This window comes from Apteryx rowi, unplaced genomic scaffold (genome assembly GCF_003343035.1).
Source record: "Apteryx rowi isolate R43461 unplaced genomic scaffold, aptRow1 scaffold_408, whole genome shotgun sequence".
Taxonomy (NCBI): Eukaryota; Metazoa; Chordata; class Aves; order Apterygiformes; family Apterygidae; genus Apteryx; species Apteryx rowi.
This window is the reverse complement of record NW_020450606.1, coordinates 299,572-323,647: the sequence shown is the minus strand read 5'-3', so window position 1 is coordinate 323,647 and position 24,076 is coordinate 299,572. Positions and strand designations below refer to the sequence as shown.

General features: G+C 35.7%; 1 protein-coding gene across 1 annotated transcript in view; it reads right to left on the bottom strand.

The window, feature by feature from the left end:
• The window catches only part of PACRG (parkin coregulated), a 266,123-nt gene that overhangs the window by 191,378 nt on the left and 50,669 nt on the right, over positions 1–24,076 (bottom strand). Inside the window, exon 3 of the mRNA XM_026075634.1 lies at positions 6,236–6,370. Within this exon, the coding sequence (XP_025931419.1) occupies positions 6,236–6,370 (135 nt within the window). The remainder of the gene's footprint in view (positions 1–6,235; positions 6,371–24,076) is intronic.

The following is a 24,076-nucleotide window of genomic DNA, read 5'->3' as shown; positions in this document are numbered from 1 at the left end:
CAACTTGCAGAATCACGTATCACCTCTAAAAATTGCAAGACTTAGTATATTACTGGCATCATTTTTATGGAAAACAAGCTCATTACAATTATTATTTTTTTTAGTTTTGTGATTTGAACTTTGAGAAGTGTTACATAAGTTTACTTAATACAACATAGGGAACAATCTACAGTGTTTACTCACGTTGATTAATGCCAAAACAACTCCACAAAAATATTGAAAGACATGACCTGAGAGTTTGTGCACCTGAAAAATTGTCTCTTGCTTTTCAAACTGTATCAGCTGATATAATAAAATACATTACCTCTTGCTTAAAACTTGCCCCTCAAACAAACAAAAGAGGCTGCACTCTCAGAAAAAGAAAACAAAACCAAAAAGCCCAGGCACCTTATGAAAAGATTAAAAATAAAGATTTTTCTTGGTGCTGCTGCCAGCTTAATCATACAGTTCAGAATCTTATATATACTAACACACATCAGACTAATAAAATCAAATGCGGGACAAGAGATGCTTACAAAAAGTGCAGCCCTGTGGTATGTTCAAATTACCTGTAGTCCCCATTCCCCAAAACAACCTTCAATAGTCTGCATGAGGAAAAATGGGCATAATTCAAATGCATGACTTTACGTGTGAGAGAATGCTGTCTTCTACCACTGCATCTGGTTTCTATCAACAAGAAGTAATTTTGCTACCATAGCTTATATTAGCCCCTGAGAAAAGAAAACTAGATATTCGGGAGGGGGAGAGGGAAAGAGGAGTGGAAAGTGAAAGAGGAGAGATGGGATGGAGAGTAACTAAAATGGTAAGTCACATCCTTAACCAAAGTACCTATGCTGGAAAAAAACATATACAACAAAAGACTAGAAACCATATTCATCTTGACGTTTTTGCACTGGAGACATTTGCATTTTGGAATTTGGTTTTCATTCCTCTGAAATTACTAAAGTTCTTTTGAAGAATAGCTGCTTTTTTTTTCTTTGCATAACAATTTTCATAATTAACCCTACACTGTAAATAACTGATTTTTCAAACATTCTGATGACTTTCTCTAAGATACTCAAAGACTGCTTTTTAAACACATTCTTAATAATTCAGAAATCCTTTCTTGGTTTTATCAACTTTCTTAGTCAAAGGTTTAATTGGATTCTGACCTTTTAAAATTCAGTAATGTATATTTAAAAGTGGATGTCCTTTTCAGGCCTGTGTTACGAGCTCTTATTTTTCACAGTTCTGTATGAAATTGTGCAAAAGAACATATTGCTCCATTTTAAAATAAAATTGTGATATACATACACAAAAAGAGAACTGCAGGATCCCAAACAAGTAGTCAGAGGGCTTACAAGATAAATATTTTAGTATATTCTTTTTCTAAAAAGATCATTTTCTATTATTATCTAATTTTAAATTAACAGTAATTTATATTCCAAATCTAAACTCCTACATTTGATACACACCAGAAACACAGTTTCAAAACATATTAAATTATTATCCATTTTCTTTTGGTGGACAAAACCAAATGCTTCAAATTTGCAGAGATCCTTGAACCTTTGTCGAATAATTCAACCAAATGAAAAGTTTACTGCTAGATCTCAAAAGCTGTTGCTTTATCTAAAAAATATGAATATTATTTATCTGCATCAACTTTAAGGTAATAATATCTACACACTCCCATTTAATGATTGCAGAGAAGGCGTGAAAGTAAACCAAGGATTTAATTTAGATATTCAAATATTATATTGACTATATGTCATTTAAAAAAGAAATTCACTGACTGCTAGTAGATTCCTTTAATGGGGATGGAAAGTCTTGAGTTCATTTTGTGTTTATTGAGTTCATTTTGTAGTTCATTTTGTATTTCCTTTTGATTTGATTGTCATCAAACCCAGATTTGACAGGTGAGTAATGGAGACGGCTGTTTTTCTTTTCATGGACATATTTACTAAGTCATGCTCTGTGTTCACCTTTTGAAAGTGATACAGGGATAACTTTTCCAGTTTTGAAAGCAAAGATTAGACAGTCCTGTCTTCTTTTAGATGTGAACTTGATCACAATTTATAACACCAGATAATTTTAATTTGGTATTATTAAAACTTTTTAAATTCCTTTTTTTCTCTGGATGGTATTTTTTAAAACTAGGTTCAATCTGCTGTTCTTGTATATAATTATTTACTAGGACTAGGTTGTAAACATATTCTGTCTGTGCATCTGTTTTCTTCCATTTGCTCGAAACAGGTTTGTCTGATGTTGCAATAACAAAAAATAGGGGAATGCAGAAACTATGCAGTGTAATATGACAGCCTTCAAGCTATATTGCCAATATTACAGGAGTATCCAAAGAGATGCTTTCCTAAACTTAAAAATGTAGGCTAAGAATTAACATAATAGCCAGATCTTGCTATAATGATCTTGTAGTGAAATCTAATTTGCATTGGTTCTTTTTTTAAAGAACAGGTACTAATTTAAGCCCCATGGTTTTTATATGCACAGTTAAATCTTGTCTATGCTTAAGATTAATTTGGAGTAAGAGTGCCTCTTCCTAAATTTAGTCCATTTTTGAAGTAAATAAGAGTAATTAAGCTGACTGAAAAAGGTATTTCAAAATCAGAGGGTCAACACATGCAGTTTTTAGGAAATAGTTTTGAATTGTTCCTGAACTTTAAATTTATACCCTATCTTAATCTACAACCATATTTTTATTTAGCCAGCCCTTATACAAAATTCATCATGGGCTTAAAATCAGGCAATTTCATAAAATCAAGGTTCAGCTGTGCATTTTAGCCAAAATTTCTTGGACTATATATATTAACACATCTCATAAATGTTACAAATATTTCAGATTCTTCTGCCCTAGCTGAACATCACTGTGTTGTGTCCACATAGCTATGACAGAGTGAATAAGAGATCACACTGTTTTCAAAAAAATATTTAGTGTCTGATAATTATGGCTGTTTTGTTTTGTTTCAATAATTATCCTCCCTGCCCCCCCAAAATTCAAAACATTGCATATTTTGCAGGCAGGAAGAAAATCCTGGAGTATTTTCCTTTGTCAGAACAAATCATGTTTTTAAGACTCCCTTGCATTTTCTCTAGTGCACCAATGGGTAGACAAGCTAACAAGAGTGAAATGAACCATGATATACCTCACATACAAATAGAACAAAAAATCTCACAATAAAACAGTGATACTGTGCAATTATAGTGTGATTAAAATATCACTGTTATCATTTTTTTCTTTTTTTCCTTTCACAAGAACCATCTGACTCATACAAGCAAATATAATTCAGCCAAGATTTTATAGAACATTTTCTCTAAACATATTTCATCATTAAAAGCTTTTTATTTTAATTTTCATGAATTTTAGCAGTATTAAGTAAAATATATTTCTAAAATAAATTGCTTAATTATTCAGATTTACAAATAAATACGATGAACTGATGAAAATCAGCCATTTGACTTATGCTGTATATTTTGACTATTTGAATGTCCTTAAAAGAAATGAAAAAAACAGACCTTACTTTATGTGTACCTTTAAATATTAACTAATGGTGAACAACATTCTCAGCCTCCTGCAGCAGTGGCCAGCCTCTAAGACATTATAACCTATCTAAAGTAATGTTTGAACTGGAAAACTGCTATTTGCCTACTTCATCTACTTAAACTGCATAATAATCAATGATGGTTGGGTGCCAAATTAAACAGCCTCAAGTGATTCTACTACCTCTATATTGTTTTCTTGAGTGGCTGCCATGGAACTCAGCTTGGATTGATTTGTGATACTAAATCATGTGGCACAGAATAAGGGAAATAAGGTTGGACTAGACCATGCTGTTAGTGTAGGAATGGAACAGTTTGCTATTACGCTTCCTTCATGCATGTATGCAGAAATGGTATTTAGAAAGAGGGGTTTAACAGCAATAGGAAAGGCAACTGCTGCATGAGATCACAGTCTCTCACGTGAGATCTTACTAGCTACAGTCCAATGCTTTACTGTGGTAGGTGGACATTAGGGCAACAAGACTGCAAATTATGATAGGAAAATAATATGTGCTGAGTCTTAGACCAGAGACTTGGCTATTATGATCTTTGTAAGGTAGCATATCTTCATATAATTCAAATTCTGAGACACAGGGAACAAACATTTATTCTAGACATTCAGCTTTGGTTGGAAGGCTTATAGAAAGCAAATAGTTTAGGAAGAAGCCAACTAAGCAGTCACTAGCATCATCTAGTGGAATGATAGGCCTTAATAATGGAATATTTGTGCAACAAGTATCAATAAAAATGTGGTAAATTGTTTGTGTCTCAGTCTGATTTTGAGAAATTAGATGTTATAATGCCCCAGGATATAAACTGAGTTCTGTATATTTTTGCAGAATTTTGCAGATTACCTTTGTGATCTTACCTAGTTTTGAAAGATTAGAGTGCAGGCTCATGTTGTAAATCTGTGAGTTTTAACCCTGAAGGTGCGTGACTTAGGTCATCTAAAGACCAGTCACAAGGAATAGTGGAATCTCATTCTGATCGTTGGTCAGGTCTTATTGGCTAAAGCCTCTCCTTGCTGCAAGAACTATTTATTGTTTATTGTACTGATTTAACATTGCTATGGGCAACACAACTGTAATTTCTCACAGCACAAATATCTCTTCTATACTTCAATAAGCAAAAAACGTAGTTACTAACAAATTATATAGTGCCACTTAACCGCACTATAGGCCTAATCCTATTGGATTCATTAAAAGCAGAATCAGTTCTAAGATTGCAAAATCCCTCTTTTTTGTGTTGAATTAACACAGCCATGCATTTAAAATTGAGATCATGTTCTTGACATGAACAATTCAAATCATTCTACAAATCTGATGTTGGGGCCCTTGCGGTGCTTCAGAACAATAATCTATATGAGATATAGAGCATGGAACTAACACTGTTTAGGATTAATTSCTTRGCACAACTTGCTTAGCATTAGTAGCTAAATTTGCTGAAGCCTTAGGCCTCAGGCTATAGCCACTGCTACGTGCTTTGAAGTAGTCCACCAAGGACACTGGTGCAGCTGGAAATGATACATCCTGAGAAAGTACAGATAAACTAGCAGAAGCCAGTGGGARCVAARGTTAAGGGTAAGATAGCTTTGCTAAATAAGTAGCAAGGTACAAGGCATGATCGCTGCGTGCGTGATCGGTGCCATGATTGGCTCCCTGTGACATAATCTGCATGGTGATTGGCCTAGCAAAGTGTACGACTGCACAAACATATATAAGATGGGCAAATTGCCGAATAAAGTTGGAATTGAACCTGCATTCTGTGARTGCGTATGATTCTTTCCCGTCACTCCCGCGGACCGCAACAATCTGACATATTTTTCTCAGGTGTTTCCAGTTCATTTTCTGTAACCATCACTGCTTCCAGAAAAAATCTTATTCTAGCCCAATAAATAACACAAAAAATAAAGTAATTCATGATAAAATAATTAAATAGTAGGATCAGGTTAAAGATCAGCATTCATTTTTCAAATTAAATTTAAAAGTCTGTGGTAGTTACTTAGAAGACTGGCAAGTTTTACAAATAACATCACCAAGCCTTTTAGAGAGAAACACAGCTGCATTAGAATGGAGTCATTAGGCAATACATTTATTTTGAAGCCAATTAACCTTTTGTCAGAGAAATGTCGGAGCTGTAATGGTTTCAGCAGTGGAGGTCAGCCTCTAACAGGGGCACGTATGACAGCGATTACGCTGTCTGACATATGCTGTAGACTGAGAGTACAGCTGTGGAATGAGAATCTGCCTTCGTTTGTATTCTGCTCTGCATTTTCAGGGAGCAGGCAATCTTGACCTATCCATTTAGGTAATTAAAGCTTCTATTTGGAAGTGTCCTGCAGGAAGGTGAAATCTGGGGGAGATAAATGGCTGCTGCTCACTGTATCCAGCCACTTCCATCATTTGATGGACTGCCTGAAATAGGCTGCATTGCCAGGTTCTCATAAAAATAGAGATGAATTGGGCAGGAGACAATTCTCTAAGGCAAAGCAACTCTGTCATCTTCCTTTTTGCAGCATATAATTTAATTGTTAGCCAAGGTAGACAGCTGACTCAAGGGCCTTTCTCTAACAGCTTCCCCACCCTCTTCCATTTGCTAAGAAATTACTCCAGTTTATTTACTTATAAGCCAACTTTGTTTGGCAATGAGAGATGTCACTTCAGTAAGCTCATCTGGCTATCACAGCTGCGTCCTGACTTACCTTCCAGGCTATTTTGTTTCCTTTTGTATCATGCTCAAGGGCAATTGGGAAGTCTCCTCGCTCATAAAACTTGCGAAATGCTGTGGGCTTTGTTGATCTTTCTTTAAATGCTCCTGCAACTGGGGGACCTCTTACCTTAAAAAAAACAAAAAACAAAACATAATTGAGTGGTAATATAGTTTTAGAAAAAGCTTAATTTTTATAGCTCAAAATAGAAAGAGATAAGAAAGCAGTATAGCATTATCTCACAGATTATAATTCATCTTATTCTTTACCTGTTGTACTTCACTTCTTTGGAAATACATTTTTTCCAATGATCTACAGGTTTTGTTAACTGCTTTTTTTTTTGTTACCACTTTCAGATTCTCTCATTAAAACTGTTTAAATTTCAAAGTGGCTGCCTCAGTTGCCCCAATATTTTTAAACAAGAATAAAACAGCAAGCACATAATATTTACAGTACAAATACTTTATTCTTCTTTGACAGAAGTTCTTGGAAAATTAAGCATTTCTCCTTGAGAAATATTTTTATTTTTGTTTGCTTATGGAATTAAGGCTCAAATGACCTTACTTCGGCTTTTTGGCATAGATAGATAGATTGAAAGAACCCAAGACACTAGGTAGAACATCTTGTAAGTATATAAGGGGGAAAGAAGCTGAAGCAGTACCAAGTGTCTAAAATCTCTTATGTGTAAACTCTGTCTTTTTGGCAGCATAATCTTCATTCCCATTAAGTTCAAGGAGAATACTTGGTATTGGGCCTGGATGACAAACATGGTAACATTCTCTATTGAACTGCAAATATTCCTCCACAACCTCTATTTGAGTGTAAGACAGACTTTACTGTCAGCATCTTCTGCAAAACCCCACTTTTTGCCTTCTATAATCTCTTGAAAAAGGATAAGGTGCAAGAAAGGGTGATTATTAAAAGAAAAGAAGCCAAGCTTGTACTATGAAGTGATATGCCAGATGGATTGAAATCTGAAGAATTCACACCCTATTTATGGCACAATACTTAGTGTATTCACTAGTGTATTAATGTCAGCCAAGAGAGCTTGATTCTCTCTTCTAACATTCATATAAGTGTATGCAATTCTAGTAAAAAGACAATGGATTAAGTCTGGTATAAAACAAAAGTCTTTTACAGTTTTCAAGAGTAAGGCCTTGCCTGTGAAAGGGAATTAATCAGTATAACTCTTAAGGAATAAAATAAATTGATCTATTAAAAAGTTCTGGTCATTTATGGCTTCTTGCTACTCCGTCCTTTCAACGCTCTATAGGCGTCTGCAGAAAACTAAATACCTCCATCTGAACCTGTGTCTGTGTCYAGAGTATCTTCTCTTTCAGAATCTTTTTCCCTCTCCCTTGACCTGGCACAATTAATAACAAGGTTTACCTTCTTTGAGTCTCTCAGCTTCCAATCCATTCAACCTTTTTTTCATTCACACTCTTTTTTTCAACATTGCATACAGATCTCAAATGAAGGAAAGTCTTCTCTTAAACACCTCCTCTCTATCTGTGTTGCCTTGGAGGAAGATATTTGATTCAGGTCTGCTTGATTCCTTATCTGAATAATGGCTGATCAGCGTATTGTGTAGCCTTAGTGCTTGAATGACAGTCCAATTCCAAAAAAGCTCATTCTGGAGTTTTTTTCTCAGCCAGACATAGCAATAACAGCAACTAACAATTCACATGAACATAATACAGAACTTCAAGTACTTAAAAGCAACCTGTTGTTTAAGCTAATTAGCAAAGCTAATCTCAAATGCTAAAAGAGACTAGAGAGCTAAGCCAGTCTCAGATGCCCTCAACCTCTGTCTCTTTCCTATGGCACTCTTGCCTATTTTTGCATTTTTATACCCGTTCATCTGGGATAAGAACTTTATGGAATTCTCTGCATATCTCCTCTGTCAAAAATGCCTTTATGACTTGCTTCCTGTTACAAACATAGAAAGTGTCGTTTTCAAAAAAAGGTGAGAGCTTCAAGAATCATAAAACGTATCTATTATTTTGTTTTGTTCTATTTGTCTCATTATATGTCTCAAAGTCTTCAATGACACTAACATTGGTTTCTAGCAGTACAGACATTCAGTTCTCCAGTGAACAGAATACTAGCATGTGATATCCTGTGCTTCATTTGTGATATTCTGTAACTTAGCTGTGCTAACTACTGATCAAAATCTGACTTTGCACTTTTTTCCCCACAAAGTATTTTGACATCATTTTCCACTGACCTATAAGACTGAGGTAATGGGGTCCACAAGTAATATGCCTAAACTGTACTCTACTACAAATTGCTTAAACTGCGGTTACTAAACTGTGACCTACTATCACACGTTATTATGACAGATATACCATGTCTAGTGAAAATAGATTTGATATGCGTAGCTGAGAATAATACTCTAGGAAAAGCATTTCTAGGCAATGTAAATAAATCTACACTTATTGTTTTGCGGAGGAACAATATGTTCTGTGCCACCAGTATAAGAGCGTTCACTTAGCTTGTCTTTACTTTTTTTTGCATTTGAGGCAAACCTATGAGTCACTGCTCATTTGAGGCCACTATAAAAGCATCTATGTTCTTTTCTTACATTTTTCAATATCAACATGACCTTCCTTTTAAACATGTTTTTCTGTAAAATATTAAGAGTCCTTGTTCTGTTATAGTCTAACTTAAATTATTGATAAGGAATATGTTGTCTTTACCATATGAGCTACAGCCTTAATTATTTCTTGCAGAGTCTCACCATTAGCAGTGGCTAATGCAATCCCAGACTACATCTTATCTGAAACCAGAAAATTTTCTTCTTCCAAACTCATGTTAGTAATTTTAAAATGAACTTTTTTCTACTGCACCTTTGCAAAATTTCTAGAAAATATGTTGTGTTAACTGAACTTCCTCCTATTCTTCATTTGGGAAGAAAGAAACTAGAAGGAGTGGAAGGAACTTTGTTATCTAGTCCATTTCTCTATTATTCCAGACAATTGTACCATACAAAGTCTTTCATAAATTGATCACAAATCTCATTATTTGTCACTTTACTGTTGAAAGACTGTTGTACATCATCCTTACTTTGATGGTTAGAAACCACATCTCAAATAGTATGTCTAGTCTGATCCTCCATCTCAAAAAAAGATACTGTAGAATTAGAAAAGTTTCAGAGAAGGATAACAGAAAAGACTGTAGGTATGGAATGGCTTTTGTACAAGACATGAATAAACCAGGATTCTTCAGCCTGAAAAAGTGATGACTAGGGAGGAGTATAATAAAGATCTATAAAATCATGACTTCATAGAGAGAATGGATAAGGACCAATTTTTCACTCTTTCAGTAAAAGTAGAGGGTTTCAAAAAAATCTAGTAAGTGACAAGTCTGGAACAAACAAAAGTAGTTATTTATTCATGCAATGAATACTGGATTTGTAGAACTCCTTGCCAAAGTTCAGTGTTGAGAATTCTAAAAGTTTATGTGTATTCAAGGTATGACTGGAAAAGCTGATGGAAGAGAAATCTATTCAGGTTTACTAAAACCACATTATCAGTGATCAGAAATAAAATTAGTACTAGATACAGTCTGTCTAATAGATCTCCTAGCATTACATTTACTCTCTCATGGCAACATCACACTGGCATCGCATAGTCGTCTCTGATTAACTGCCACAGCGACTATCTTTTCCAACTGATGAGCCCCATGTTAATAACAGAATTTCTTGTCATTCGTTCTAAGTGCATAACCTTGTACTTTGTACTATTATATTTAATTCCATTTCTATTATACCAGTTCTCAGGGGCTTCCACTTCCATTTGTGTGACACTGTGATCTTCATCTGTATTAATAACACCTCCAAACTACATGTCGACCATAAATTTCATTTTACAATCCTAATTTTTTTACCAAGGTCATTAATGAAAATGTTAAATAAGGGCAGCCCTAAAACCAATTCTTAAGGACTTCCATTAATAACGTTCCTCTATTATCATATCTTTCCTTTCAAAATTACATGTTATTGTCTCCTCTTCAATATGGGGTTTCTTAACCAACTTACCCACCTCATAATTCTTGTGCCGTAAAACCATTAAAGTAGTGACATACCCATTGCTTGACTGTAGTCTAGATAGAGGGATCTATTGTTTTTCCTTTGTCTTAAAGAAGATTTTCTTGTCAGTTTGGTCTGTAATAGGCATACAGGCCTTTTAACTACGAGGAAGAGCAACTGCCCCCAAAGTGATAAAAAAATATAGGCAGGAATGAGCCTAAGGTCTGCCTAGAATAAAGAAATATCACCACTCAGGAAAAGAGTGAAACTATCCCTGCAATGAGGAAATGGTACGTTATAAGATTGAACTGTTGCTAAGCTTTAGGTTTACTGCACTGAGCCAACTTGGTCCTTCTGTTAGCATCTGAGAAGAATAGATTAAGAGATATTCGCTGGAGTGGCTACACTGAGCTAATACTCTTTACCTTTTGCAAATAGTTTTCTTTCCTTCCTTTCTTTACTACTAGGGAGACCATCACTATCATATTTGGTATTCAGATCTGAACATCATTCTTAAATGTAGACCTCTCTTGAGGTCATTTTAGCCATACATCTTGCTGAATTCTTGTGCAAGAATTAGACAATATATGGCCTTCCCTATCCATACACAGAATTTATCTTTCTTCCAGAGTCTCACCATCTCAAGCATTAATTACTAGGATGTTCTTTTTTCTCGCCTTAACAAATTGTGATTTATCCACTGACATTATCAAATACACAGCTGCAGGAAACATTCTCTTACATCACTCTGTCACTCTCCTATTAACAATTCCCTCCTATCTACATAAACTATACAGTTGTGTTTATCATTCTCAGCTTCAGCTGACCAAAGATGTCAGCTTCTATTATTCACCTATAAAATTTTCAAACAAGCATCATCATCATCATCATCATCATCATCATCATGCTTTTTTTATAGTGATCAGCAGATACGAAGCTACTGAATTTTCTACCTTCAAAACTTTTCTTAAGCTTTTCTCTACCAGGATAAGTTATCCAACAGCTGCACTGATAATATTGTCAACTTCCCAAATATGATTTTATTACTTTTTTTAACCCTGGATCTATCTGCATTTATTTTTATTTACTTATTTTCCCATAGTTAGATTACCCACTTTTTGAGACCAGATATTTTTGTTCTCTGTTTGCAGACTATCACAATGCAGGAATTCCAGTTATGGATTAGGATTAACTGCTATAAAAAAGTAATAAAAAAGCAACAATTAAATTCTGGAATGGAGTATCCATCATGGCGAGCTGTTTCAAAATCTTTAGGCCAATCAACTTCTCCAGGACAAAGTCAACTTTTCCTGTTTTTTGCTCTTCCTATAGAAGAGATTTTTCTCACAATAGATAAATGTTGAAAAGTCTTTCCTAACAGTTCTTTTCCTCACACAGATTTAGCATTTCTCCATATACAACTCATTAAGATCTTTCTAGCTGTAATGTGATAGTTTTTGAAAACACATGTAGTCCATAATTACAGGGAAAAATTTTAGAAATTGGAGAGAGAATCCCTATTGATTTTTGCGAAAGTTAAAATAATATGATTTACAAAGCTTATTATATAAATTATGCTTTTCAAAATCTTACAGAAATTTCACGGTTTTAGCTTTTAAGGGAAGACTGATGCGTTTTTACTAGTTCTACTGTTCRACTGTTCTACTACTAGTTTTACTGTTCAGATGCATAGCTAGTCAAAAATGGAGTTTCTAGGAGTTGACACTGGGTCTGATACTATTCAACATCTTTATAAATGATCTGGATGACAGGATGATTGCATTCTCACCGAGTTTGCATATGACACCAAACCGTGAGGAGGAGTTTCTACACCAGAAGGAACAGCCATCATACAGAGAGACCTTGACAGACTGGAAGACTGGGCCAACAAGATTTGCATGGGATTTAATAAAGATAAATAAAATGTCCTGCACATGAGATGGAATGATCTCATGCTGCACGACAAGCAGTACAAGACAGGTTATGGTGTGACTGTTGAAAAGGACCTCGGGGTTAAACTTGAGTCAGCAGTGCCCTTGCAGCAATGAAGGCAAACCATTTCCTGGGGTGCATCAGTAAGAGTATAGTCATCAGATCAAGGAATTTCACCCTATTTGGCATTTGTTGGTACACACTTGTAATATTGTGTCCAGTTCTGGTCCCGCCAGTTCATCAAAAAAATTGAAAAATTGGAGTGGGTCCAGCAGAGGACCATAAAGTTGATCAGAAGTCTGGAGACCTTGACAGAAGGTTGAAGGAACTGGGATTGTTCAACCTAGAGAAGGCTCAGGGGAAGATCTAAACATAGTCTTCCAATACCTAAAAGGTACTTATAAGGAATATGGAGGTACTCAGTTCACAAGGAGGCACAGTGATAGGGCAAGAGGCAACAGGCACAAGTTGCTTCAGGGGAAATTCCGATAATTCTGAATACACAAAAGTTCTCTACCATGAGAAAAAAATAAATATTGGAACAGGTTGCCAGAGAAGTGGTGGAGTCTTCCTTCCATGAAATATTCAAGATTCATCTTGATGGGGACCTGAATAAACTAAACTGAGGCCTGGCTTTCAAAAAGAGGTGGGCCAGATGATCTCCAGAGGTCCCTTCCAATCTAGGCTTCTCTGTGGTTCTATGATTTTAAGTAAAATATACACAAAGATATCATGCAAAGCTTTTTCTTGTGATAATGAGTTTCTTCTTCCTACTTTTTATATTGTTATAATTTTTGACTAAAAAAGTCATTCTAAAAATTTTCCATTTATTGGAAAAACAGTGACAATACTACCTTTTCCAGCCTAACAAAAATATTTCACTGCCACACAGTTAGAGAGATTAAGATTAGAGTTCCAGTTAATAAAAGGCTAATATTCATGATGGCAAAGTATATGAAGCAATAAACAGCTTCTTAGGTTCGTTAAATGCCAAAGAGAAGTTGAACGGTTTGATAATTGCAAAACTAATTTATCATAATTCTATGCCACTGAACTATGTGACAAGATAAAAGATACAAGCCATTAAGCAAAAAAGGGAGAAAGAGCACATTTTTTCCTTGACTCATGAGCATTTAAAACCATTGTATCATGTTGCATTCTTCAACTTTTCAGTGATGGCACATTAGGAAAATGACTAAGAAAAATTATTTGAGGCCAGGTTTAAACAGTGATTAATTATTTGAGGACTGAGCTACATGGCCAAGTTTTCTAACTGAGTGTCAAATTGTATGCATACTCAGGGACCTAAAGAGGTACCTGCATAGGACAACCAGTGATGTTCTTGAAAACTAACACTGTAGTTTCATGAGCAGTTTAAGCCAGAAAAATCGGCACTGATACTGAGATAAGTGGTCTTGCCTACCTCATTTGCCCCACTAAATGTTACTGCCCTCTGTTACTGACACAAGCTTTCACAGGACCAGATCAGGAATGAAGCATTTTTATTTTGTTTTGTGTTTTCTAGGTTGGTTTGTGAAGTAGATCAGATCCCTAAGCTGGTTTACTGCAAAGATGCATGAACACATAGCTGATGCACAGAAGGAAGTGGCATGGAGTGGAACAGGGAGAAACTGGTGACTAATTCTTTCAGCAGCAGTGCTGCATGGAGAGCTAATTGGACACATGATTTCTTAGTCTGCATATGCAGATACAGGTTGTTTTGTTCCAGTCAGAAAAAGTCAATAACTGTTTAAGTGTTGTGTGGGAAATAAATGATGTTATCACATATTAGACAGCAGGAATCAGAATATTAAGAGAAAAATGTTTTTACTTCCTAAAACTAGAAGAGGCTGAGATCCTACTATTTTTATATATTGTTTCATACAAAAAATATGACCAGTGACTTTGTAATCAAATTTAATGGCTAAAGACATATCTTTATTTGATCTAGGGTAATGTATTTTGATGACAATTGGGAAGACTCAGAAATTTTCCAGTTTTTAATCTGCTGAGTTTTTGTCAGCTTCCTTACAGGAACCTGATCTTTTTTCCCCCCAACAAATTTTTTTTTCAGTATTTAGCTTTAAGGTATAGGGATCAAAAGTAATATGACCACTCAGCCTGTCTTGCCTGCAAAAGTGTTTGCAGTCTTCCCTGAAAATATAGTATGGCACTATCATCTTGAACAGAGGTAACCTTTTAGAAACAAAATCATGACATCCTAATTCTTTGCATTCAAACTGAAAAATGCATTTGTTTTAAGCTGCATTCTACCAACAGAACGGAATCTATTMATCCATGCTATTGTCTTAGGGCAGATGTAAAGGTGATGGTATCTAGGAAAAATTTGTATAACCACTGACAGGGTCTTTGTCTCATCTTCTCATTGTACTGGTCCATACAAAAGGTGTTAAACAAACATTCCACTTGGCTAATGCAGCATAGTCTCACCATCAATCCACTGATTTCCCCACAGGAAATGTCACCATCCATTTCCTTGTGTATTGGAGCCAAAAATTGCTTACAAATCCTAATTTGATCTTCAAGTAAAATACAAGATATATTAAATAAGTCAAATAAATTACACAATGAGATGAAGAAATACTCAAGCTGGAAGGGATGAAACAATATGCAAACCATGCAATGCTGTGTTGACATACTAGAACCATCAGCCACAGTACCTTCATCCATACAGCGTGGTAGAGTCTTGGCTTGGCAGGCCAAGCAGAGGCATAACACTGCATGAACATGACTTGTTCTCAGAGAGCAAGCACACATGCAAAAGCTATGATTCCCAGCATGTCTGGTTCTGAAGTTAGTATGCACAGATCTGCTGGACTTCTAACACAGATAAGCCCTCATCTTAACCACCAGTCATGCATACAATAACTTCAACATTTTGGCAGTTACCTATCAGCACAGCAAAAAAATTGCATGACTGTAGYATTTGGTGAGATTCCTACAGTTTTCTCTGATAGACATAATTAACAGTAGTAGTTAAGACTTGGAAACACAAGTCTTAGCAACTGTTAATTATCCGAATCTGCACTGGGCATCCCCAAAACTGTCTGACTGGCAATAAGCACCAAAGCCTGTACTGTTCTGTCTTCACTTATCGATCCTAACTGGATTAAAATAACACAGATGGATAATCCATACTACAGTCGTCTTTTAATTTGCTGTGGAGACATATCCAAAATTGAATTAAAAACTTCAAATGACAGCAGAGGCACAGTAAGATGTCCCAGTGGRTACTCAGAGATCCAAACCAATCCTTTTTTTAGTATCAATAATGCAAGCATTCAGTATCAAAAGAGCAAAATCCATCAATATGTATCAGACAAAAGCTTCTTATATCCAAAAAGAAACTGGGAGAGCTTTCTTCACATGTGAAGCACTCTTGATGTGCTTCAAATGGTGCCATCTCTAATACTCAAAAGGTGCTTATGGGGCTACTGCACAAATTTGGACAACAGATCAAAGCCCATCTCATTGCTTCAAAAGTCAAAATGAGAGAAATCAATTCTAAGGCCCTAAAATGAAATTACTGATAAAAGGTCAGCAAACATCACAAATGCTTCTAAAGCACCAGAACTTGAAAGAAAAATCAGTCATGTGATTTTGTACAAAGATATTGTATCTCATTATTGCCTTGAGACACTACTGAAAGTCACAAGCTGAATACAGAATTGCTTTATTTTGTCACTTCAGAAATGTTTTTTATTAGGGAAAAGATAAGCTGTTTGGATAAGTCAAATGTGCCTATGTTACAGACTGCTGTCTAGCATTTTGTCCTCAGAAGGTGCTCCATCTCTGATTCTTTGCTGGAGTATAACTATTTTATATCATTTAGATTTCTCTCCTGATGCTTCCAAGCAATTTCCTTTAATGCAAAGGGAAATATTTATTTTTCATCAGGGAGAAGCCGGAAGAGTGACAACTGCTAATACATTTCTTCCTCTCCTTCTTTCATTCTACAAATTAATACAGTCTTTTTTTTTCTTGCTTTATTAGTCTCACAAGGTTTGTAGGTACATCAATTCCACTAAAGCTTAAATTTTTCCTGATTGTGAAAATTCTTCTATCCACAGTCTAATTTTTAGAAAAGCATAAATTCACCAAGGATACATGTACATTAGTGTTTTAGTTGAGATCAGAAGTGTGGTTTTGAAGTGAATCTCAAAATCATCCCCAGCTATGGTGCTCTGGTTTGCACCATGAAGCAGTTTTGAAGTGAATGAACTGGAGTCTTTTCAGGTGAAAACAGACTGGAAGATGTGCCTCAGGAGCACTTAATTGCTAGTGTCGCAAATGGGCTCTCAAACCATGGGGCCAGACAAGAGCCAGGCTTGTCAGAATAAAGCAAGTCCTCTGAAAAGCTTATAATGCGGTCATCATATTCTTAGCGTCAACTCTTCTCCTTTGCTGATTCTCCCCTATTGCACTGCTTACTGACACAGGCATAGCCATAGCACATACTTCTTTATGGTTGCACATGTATTTTTTGGATGCCAAATCACATCTCATAGTTCTACATACTGCAAGTTATAAGAATGTTGTTGGCTAGCAAATAAAATGAAATGTGTTTTACTTATTTTTAATAATATTTATCAGATTTACAATTTACCTTTTGTGATTTCTCTAATCTTTAGTTCTTTATAATGCTCATACACATTATCATGGTGTATCTGTGTGTATTCCGGCATAAAGAGCAAGTGGTAAAACAGTAAAATATTAGGAGAGCTATTCATCACATACACGTATATGAAGGGCCATGCTGGACTAGATCAAAGATCTTAACTTAGTATCTTGGCCCTCACAGAGGAGGTCCTGGGAAGGGAAAAAAAGCAAGGCCATCATATAGTGATCCTGCTCCTCATATTTCCAGACTGAAATTCTTTTATATGCACTAGCTTTACAGAAGCAGAACTGCTATGGCTCTGTTTTCACAAAAATTTAAGTTATTCTAATTTTCAGTTGCCAAAGTCCTGCCCACCCTTTCAGGTGCATGTATCATACCTTTTACACTAACTTTGGTGTTTGTCTGACCCAGCACTGAGCCATTTCCGGGCACTGAGCCACCAGGAAACTGTTCACATTATTTTGTTAAAATAACTTTTTGCTGGAGAAAGTGCTGAAATGGTTCAACAGAATTGGAATGCCACCACAGTTGCTGAAGGGGAGGGAGAGGGAATGGCACATCTATGGTAGCTAGTAATCAAATCAACTTAGGCTGCCATAGAACCAAATATGAAAAGAGGAAATTTTTTTTCCCTGGCCGTTATCACATACTTAAGATGTGGTAATTAAGTCTCATTACATATTCTGGTCAGTATATTTGGTAATGTAAAATTCCTAGTGATAATATCTTGAGCAAGTTTAATGTGTTCGATTAGAAAGCTTAATTCCAAAAATGTAGTAAAAATTTTGTTTCACATTATTTAGAAATTAAATAGTTTTGTGAAAACTAAATATTAGATAGGGAGGATAATAGGTGAGATGACAATCTGGAGTCCATGACAACAATATTCAGAATATGTTAAAATAACGCTGCTATATTTAACTCTTGTTACAGCTGTGCAAATAAATTCATTTCCATGTCATGGAAATATTAAAAATACAGAAAATTAGGTTTACACCAATTAAGAACAGTATCTGAAAATGTCTGGGTTTTTCACAAAAGAGAATAGGACTCCATTGGGTCAGTCAGCCCCTCAGTTGTTGTTTTTTCAGCCCTAAGACAATCCCTGTGAATTGCATATCTTAAGTCATTGACTCTGAAAGGCTGGCTTGAACTGAGAGCTAGTAGAAAAATTTGTTTGGGTTCAGCTGAAATTTTGAAAAAAATGCATTCTTACCATAAAGTGTCTTATTTTTCCAAAACAGCTATCATGATAGAACATTTTAGCACATGTTTAAAGAATACTACATTTTTCTACTATTCTACTATTCTCCTTTACTACTACGTTACTCTTAATATCAATGACACAAGAACATTCCAATTCAATATTTGCATTCTCTCTTCCCGAATCAGGTCTCTTGCTTCAGTTGCATGTTTCTGTTAGTGAGTTCCTACCCTGAAATTCTACACAGTAGTGCACTGTTAAATAGTTGCTAAGTCAGTGATGGGTGAAATAATTCCTGTTCATAAAGTTATTACAGCACTTTTATATAACACATGCTAAACATAAAATATTTTTATACTACTTAGAATAAAATCTATAGAAGAAGCAATTCTAAAATGTAACATTCAAAATTAGTTATATTTGGTCAACTTCTATATTCAGATTAACCGTCAGCAGAGAGAAAAGTATGGCAGGCCTTGTGGGCCTATTTTTAGAGGAGGAAGAATCATTGAAATATCATGCACTGTGCTGTATTAGTAATGAATACTTTGTTTAGAGCAGAAAAAGACCATTTAGACTAATTAAGCAGAGCTAACTTTTGAAAACTGAATGGTTTGCTGCTATATTAGTTGCTATACCCCAGTCCCTAGAAGTGTAGGGATTTCTTAAGTTAAAGTATTTTGCTAGCTTTTTTCCTCTGCAAAACAGTGTCAACCAATATAGACAACTGCTTAATGTAAACATTTTTCCATAGTTATTTTCTAAGGGTGATATCTCTTGGGCCCAGATCCACAAAAGTACATAAGCATTTAAGTCAGAGTGCTGGATTTTAGATGCTAACCACCTTAAAGTTAGGACAGAACTGCTACCCCTAAAATCCATGTGAATATAGGTCTTAGGTCATAGTTTTCCTAGGCATTTTTTTAGAAGAAATGCCAGATTAAGTAGCCTACGCTTAGCCTTTTATAAGCAGTCTCTGCAGCTGATTCATACCTCCATGCTAGGTCAGTCTTCCCTATGCAGTTTTGTGTAGTGCTTTGCAAAGAACAAAAGTAGAGAACTGATCTGGGTTGAAAGCAACCATTCTATGTTGCAGTTATTTTCAATCCGGACTAGTACACTCAGCTGCAAAAACAAAGCATACTTGCACAACTCAAAGGCTGAGGCAAGCGTGGAAGCAAGTAGTAGGGGGGCCAATACCACTGCCAAAGAAGTGCTTATAAGTCTTTTCCCTTAGTGCTCCACTAGCTTTCCAAGGCTGTGTTTGGCATCAGGCTTTCTACTAACAAGCAGTGCAGCTCAATAAGAGCAGACCTGGGAAGTGGAATAGTTAGTGCCAAGGACACAGCCTCCATACCATATGTATTTCCAGGGGTTTTACCTCAGACTAGTTCTGGTCTGGTCTAATGAACTGAATATCTATTAGCAGATACAGCAAATCAGGAGCACTCCTAGTGAGCAACTTTTGATTTAGTTTTATCAAAAAAGGAATAAAGTAGATATTCTTGGACACACTCTGCAATGTGAAAAAGGCCAGTAAGTGGACATGAGTGACAAACTGGCTTCAAAAGTGCTCTTCTAATCCCAACTAAACAGCTAGTGTAAATGTGCACCGTGTAACTCTGAAGTTGTCAGAGTAGTTTACAAACTGAGAGAAAAGGATGATGCCTATGCCAAGGTTTATATGATCAGCAAAAGGTCTTCTGTCCCAGCAGTTCACTCAGTCATATACAGATGGTTGCCATGAAGAACTACAAAAAGAAGTATTTCAAAATAACTGAAAAGCATCATTGTTTAAAGGATTAATACTGGACTGAGAAGATAAAATCACTGCATTCTGATTCCAGTTCTGACAGACTCCACCTGTGGTTTCTGTGAAACAGTATTTTGGCATTAGCTTCCCATTTGTAAAACTGGGCTACAAGTACTTACCAACCTCATAAAAATCCAGAAAGTCAAGTGGGGTTGTGATGAGTTAGCTATCACTATTCATAAAGTTATGCTACAGCTTTCTAGAATGTAACTGGAAATTTTCAATGTCTAGAGGCCCAGTTAGCAGAGCAGTTCCTACAGCGCCCTTATCAGCCTCCCACAATTAAAGAATTGCACAAAATCCYATCCTACTGTTCTTTTTAATAGAAAATTACTTGACTGCATCTGAAGAGATGAAATGGGAACACTAAAAACAGCTAAAGAAGAAAGGAAGGGAATGATGGATTACCTATCCTCATTTACCTCATCTTGAATAAACAGCACAACTCTAATACCATGTGCCTTATAGTACGATATATGTTTGCCCACCCACTACATTCTAAATTTGAAGATCCAGGTCTAAGAACTGAATACTGAGTTATAGGTCATTATCTCCTTAAAAAAGTTGTGAAATTACAAGCTGCTGAAATAGATTTTAAAGAAACTGTTCACTTTATCAAGAACTTATTTTATAAACAAAACAAAAGCAACCTGACTTTAAAAAATGAAAAATTTTGTATCTAAACAGCCAGAGCAGTTTTATTTTCCTGTCAAATTCACGTGTGACATGCTTAACTCCCCTCCCAAAATCAGAAGAATGATGGCTCTGAAAGTGAGATGACACTAAAAGCTAGATGTAAAATTATCCCTCCCCCCCCCCAATCTCATCTCTTTCCAAACATCAAGGAAATGAATGTTTTTTAACTGCCAACTTTTTTTTACATCTTTTGAGGATGGAATTTTACTCAGTGTTGTTTAATTAGATAATTATTGCTGAAATATTTATAAGACATTTAGCAGTTGCCCATTTAGGAGCTTTTCCTTGCCTGTCTTAAACTGATAGCAAATCTCAATTAATTATTGTAGGAAACAATTCCTCATGTGCTATAACCACTGAATGCAGAAGTAATAATATTTCAAACACTCTTCATAGAAATAGGAAAACTTTTATGAAACTTGATGAATTTTTTAAGGAAAAACAAAAACTAAAACTTTGTTTCAGCTAACATAACATTATGAATAAACCCTAGTGCCTAAAAAGTGTGTTTTATTTCCTGTTTAAATTTTCTGAGGTACAGGTTCAAGTCACTAAATTTTTGTTACAATTTTGTCTATAAGCAGATTGTAGAGCTCAGTTTATTCTCCATGCAGATGTTTGTAGGTTGCATTCATTAAGTGAACTGTTAACCTTTCTTAACAAATGAAACATAGTATGTTTAGATTCTGGTTTAAGAAATAAAACAGAGTTTTCTAATGAAGTTAATCATTTTCTGTAGTCCAGTCCTGATCTCTGCAATTATTTAACATTCTTAATGATATAAGACTGGACACATTACAACAGTAACAGTTGCAGCAGTTTTAAATACAGAGTAATAGTCTTTCTATTCATATTTCTATTCAATATTCCTTAATTTATATCTTCAAACACTAAAACTAGAAGTTTACACTGGCAAAATATTTCAGTTCACTGTCAGCTATGACCTTAAAGTACTCTTCAGTTATACCCTCTTGAGACAGAATCATCCCTCTTCTATGTCCCACATTCTTTGCTACCATATGTTAGTTTACACTTGTATATATTGAAGCAAATACTATTTCCTCACATTGAACTTCATAAGCAGTCTGGATCATACCTGGTCATTTACAGTTCTCTTAATATTTTTTTCTGATGGATATCTCAAAAGAGAAAAACTTTAAAATGGATAGTTCAGAGAGAAAAAGGTCTGACTTAAATGGAAGAAGTGAATTCTTTTTTAAACATGTGGTAAAAGTTAACATATTTGTTTTCATTTATTCCCTTTAATTTAGTTTATAATAGGGCCTTACCAGATCCAAATAAGTTCTGCTTAGCTACAGAAGTCCTTACACATCCCAGAATTCCAAAGCTGCAATTAAAAAACCCTGGCCTAGCTGCTATCTAAACCTGAAGATCCTAAATTCAGGATCCTAAATTCAGCTCCATAATTTACTTTCTGAGCTGCTGAAGTGGATGCTTTTAACAGGAACCAAACACAACAGGGAGCCAAGAGATCAGAGACAATGTGAAAAGACTTATGACACAGAGTACTTTACACACCTATGTTTGCTCTGACTGAGATAAAAAATTCTGAATTCTTGACTATATTTCTGTAATAAACTTGAAAAAACAGTATTAAATAATAATGATGATCGATGATGAATTTTTAGAAGTCTCCCAAAAAATCTTTATATATGTTATATATTTATCTTACTTTTCTCAAGTTACTATATTAATAAATGCTATGGTGGAAAGAAAACATTTCTGCTTTAATTTAACAAATTAAAAGAAAATTCCTAACTACAAGCATCTGATGATTTCCACTCAAAAAAATCAAAAAGATATAAATAAGAAAACAATATCTCCCTGTAACCATAATTCATATTACAATTAATATGCCAGTGCAGGCTGGGAGCCAACCAGCTGGAAAGTAGCTTTGCAGGGAAGTACCAGGGGTCTGAACATGGGGTAGCAATGCGCTCTCGTGGCAAAGAGGGCCAACGGTATCCTGGGCTACACCAGGCAGTGTTGCCAGCAGGTCACAGAAGGTGATCCTTACACTCTACTCAGCCCTGGTGAGTGCCTGGAGTGCCAGGTCCAGTGCTGGGGTCCCCAGTACAAGAGAGATATGGACCTGCTGGAGAGAGTCCATGAAGACGATTAAGGGATAGGAGCATCTCTCACACGAGGAGAGGCTGAGAGCACTCAGCCTTATCAGCCTGGAGAAAAGAAGGCTCAGGGGGAATCTTATCAAACTGTATAAACACCCAATGGGAGGGAATAAAGAAGACAGAGCCTGACTCTTTTCAGTGGTGCCCAGCTAAAGGATGAGAGGCAATGGTCACAAACTGAAACACAGGAAATACTATCTGAACATCAGAAAGCACTTTTTCACTGTGAGGGTGGTAGAACCACATTGTGGAGTTTCCATCCTTGGAGACATTCAAAACCCGACTGGACAAGATCTTGAGTCACCTGCTGTAGTTGACCCTGCCTTGAGGTGGAGGGGACTAGGTGATCTTCAGAGGTCTCTTCCAGGCTCAACTACTCTGGAATTCTGCAAGATCTGCAATTTTTCCTGCCCACCGAAGTGGAGAGAAAACAACTGTGAGAATTAGAATAAATTCTGCCACACAGAGAATCATACCGACATTGCCAGTTATCCTCTGGCATCCATGTTAGCTTACTGAAAACTGGCTCCTCTGATACAGAAAATGGCATATAGAGTAGCATGTGACATCTGACAGATACCATGTTGTACAAAACAGCCAGACGCCTTGCCATCCCCATTCTGGTCCCTGGGTTTGCATCCAACAATGAAAAAGGACATTGAAAGATGATTTGATTAAATAACCAACAATGATACTGCTATGGATGTTGAAAAATAAAAGTCATCATTAAGATTCAGAACTGAGTGAGCACCTCAAACCTATTGAAAATATGTTTTCAATGTTTCTTCAGATAGTTCTTCATTGTTCCATATTTGAAAAATTTTCTTAGTAATCACAAAGATTTTTTTTTTTTTGCATTATGTGTGGGAATATGAAACAATGAGACCAAAGGAAAATTGTTTCTGAAAATTCCAAGACTCAAATAGCCGTAGGTCTTGTTCATTTGTGTTCATGGGAGAACTGCGTTCTGATAATATTGTGTTTTTTTGAATTTAATCACTTGGAACTTATGCTGAGAAAAAAATTCCTATTTCTGGATTTTGGCACTTAAAAGATGAAGCGTGTGTGTGCTGTAAAGGTAAATTTCTTCACAGCTCCATACACAATTAGATTATGTTTGTTGTGTTCCTTCTATCCTTTCTTTCTTACCTGAAGATTCCATCAAGTCCCAGTGGAACATAACTTTGTGACACTGAAAGTTGAAACTTTCACTGTAGTTTTATTTTCCCTAAATATTGGTTCATTTACATAAAAATAATGTGGGTTATGATAAAAAAAAAAAAGGAATTACTTTGATTGGCATTGTCTTCATAGTATGATCTCTCTGTCTCTGCCTGAGCAGGGGGGTTGGACTAGATGATCTCCAGA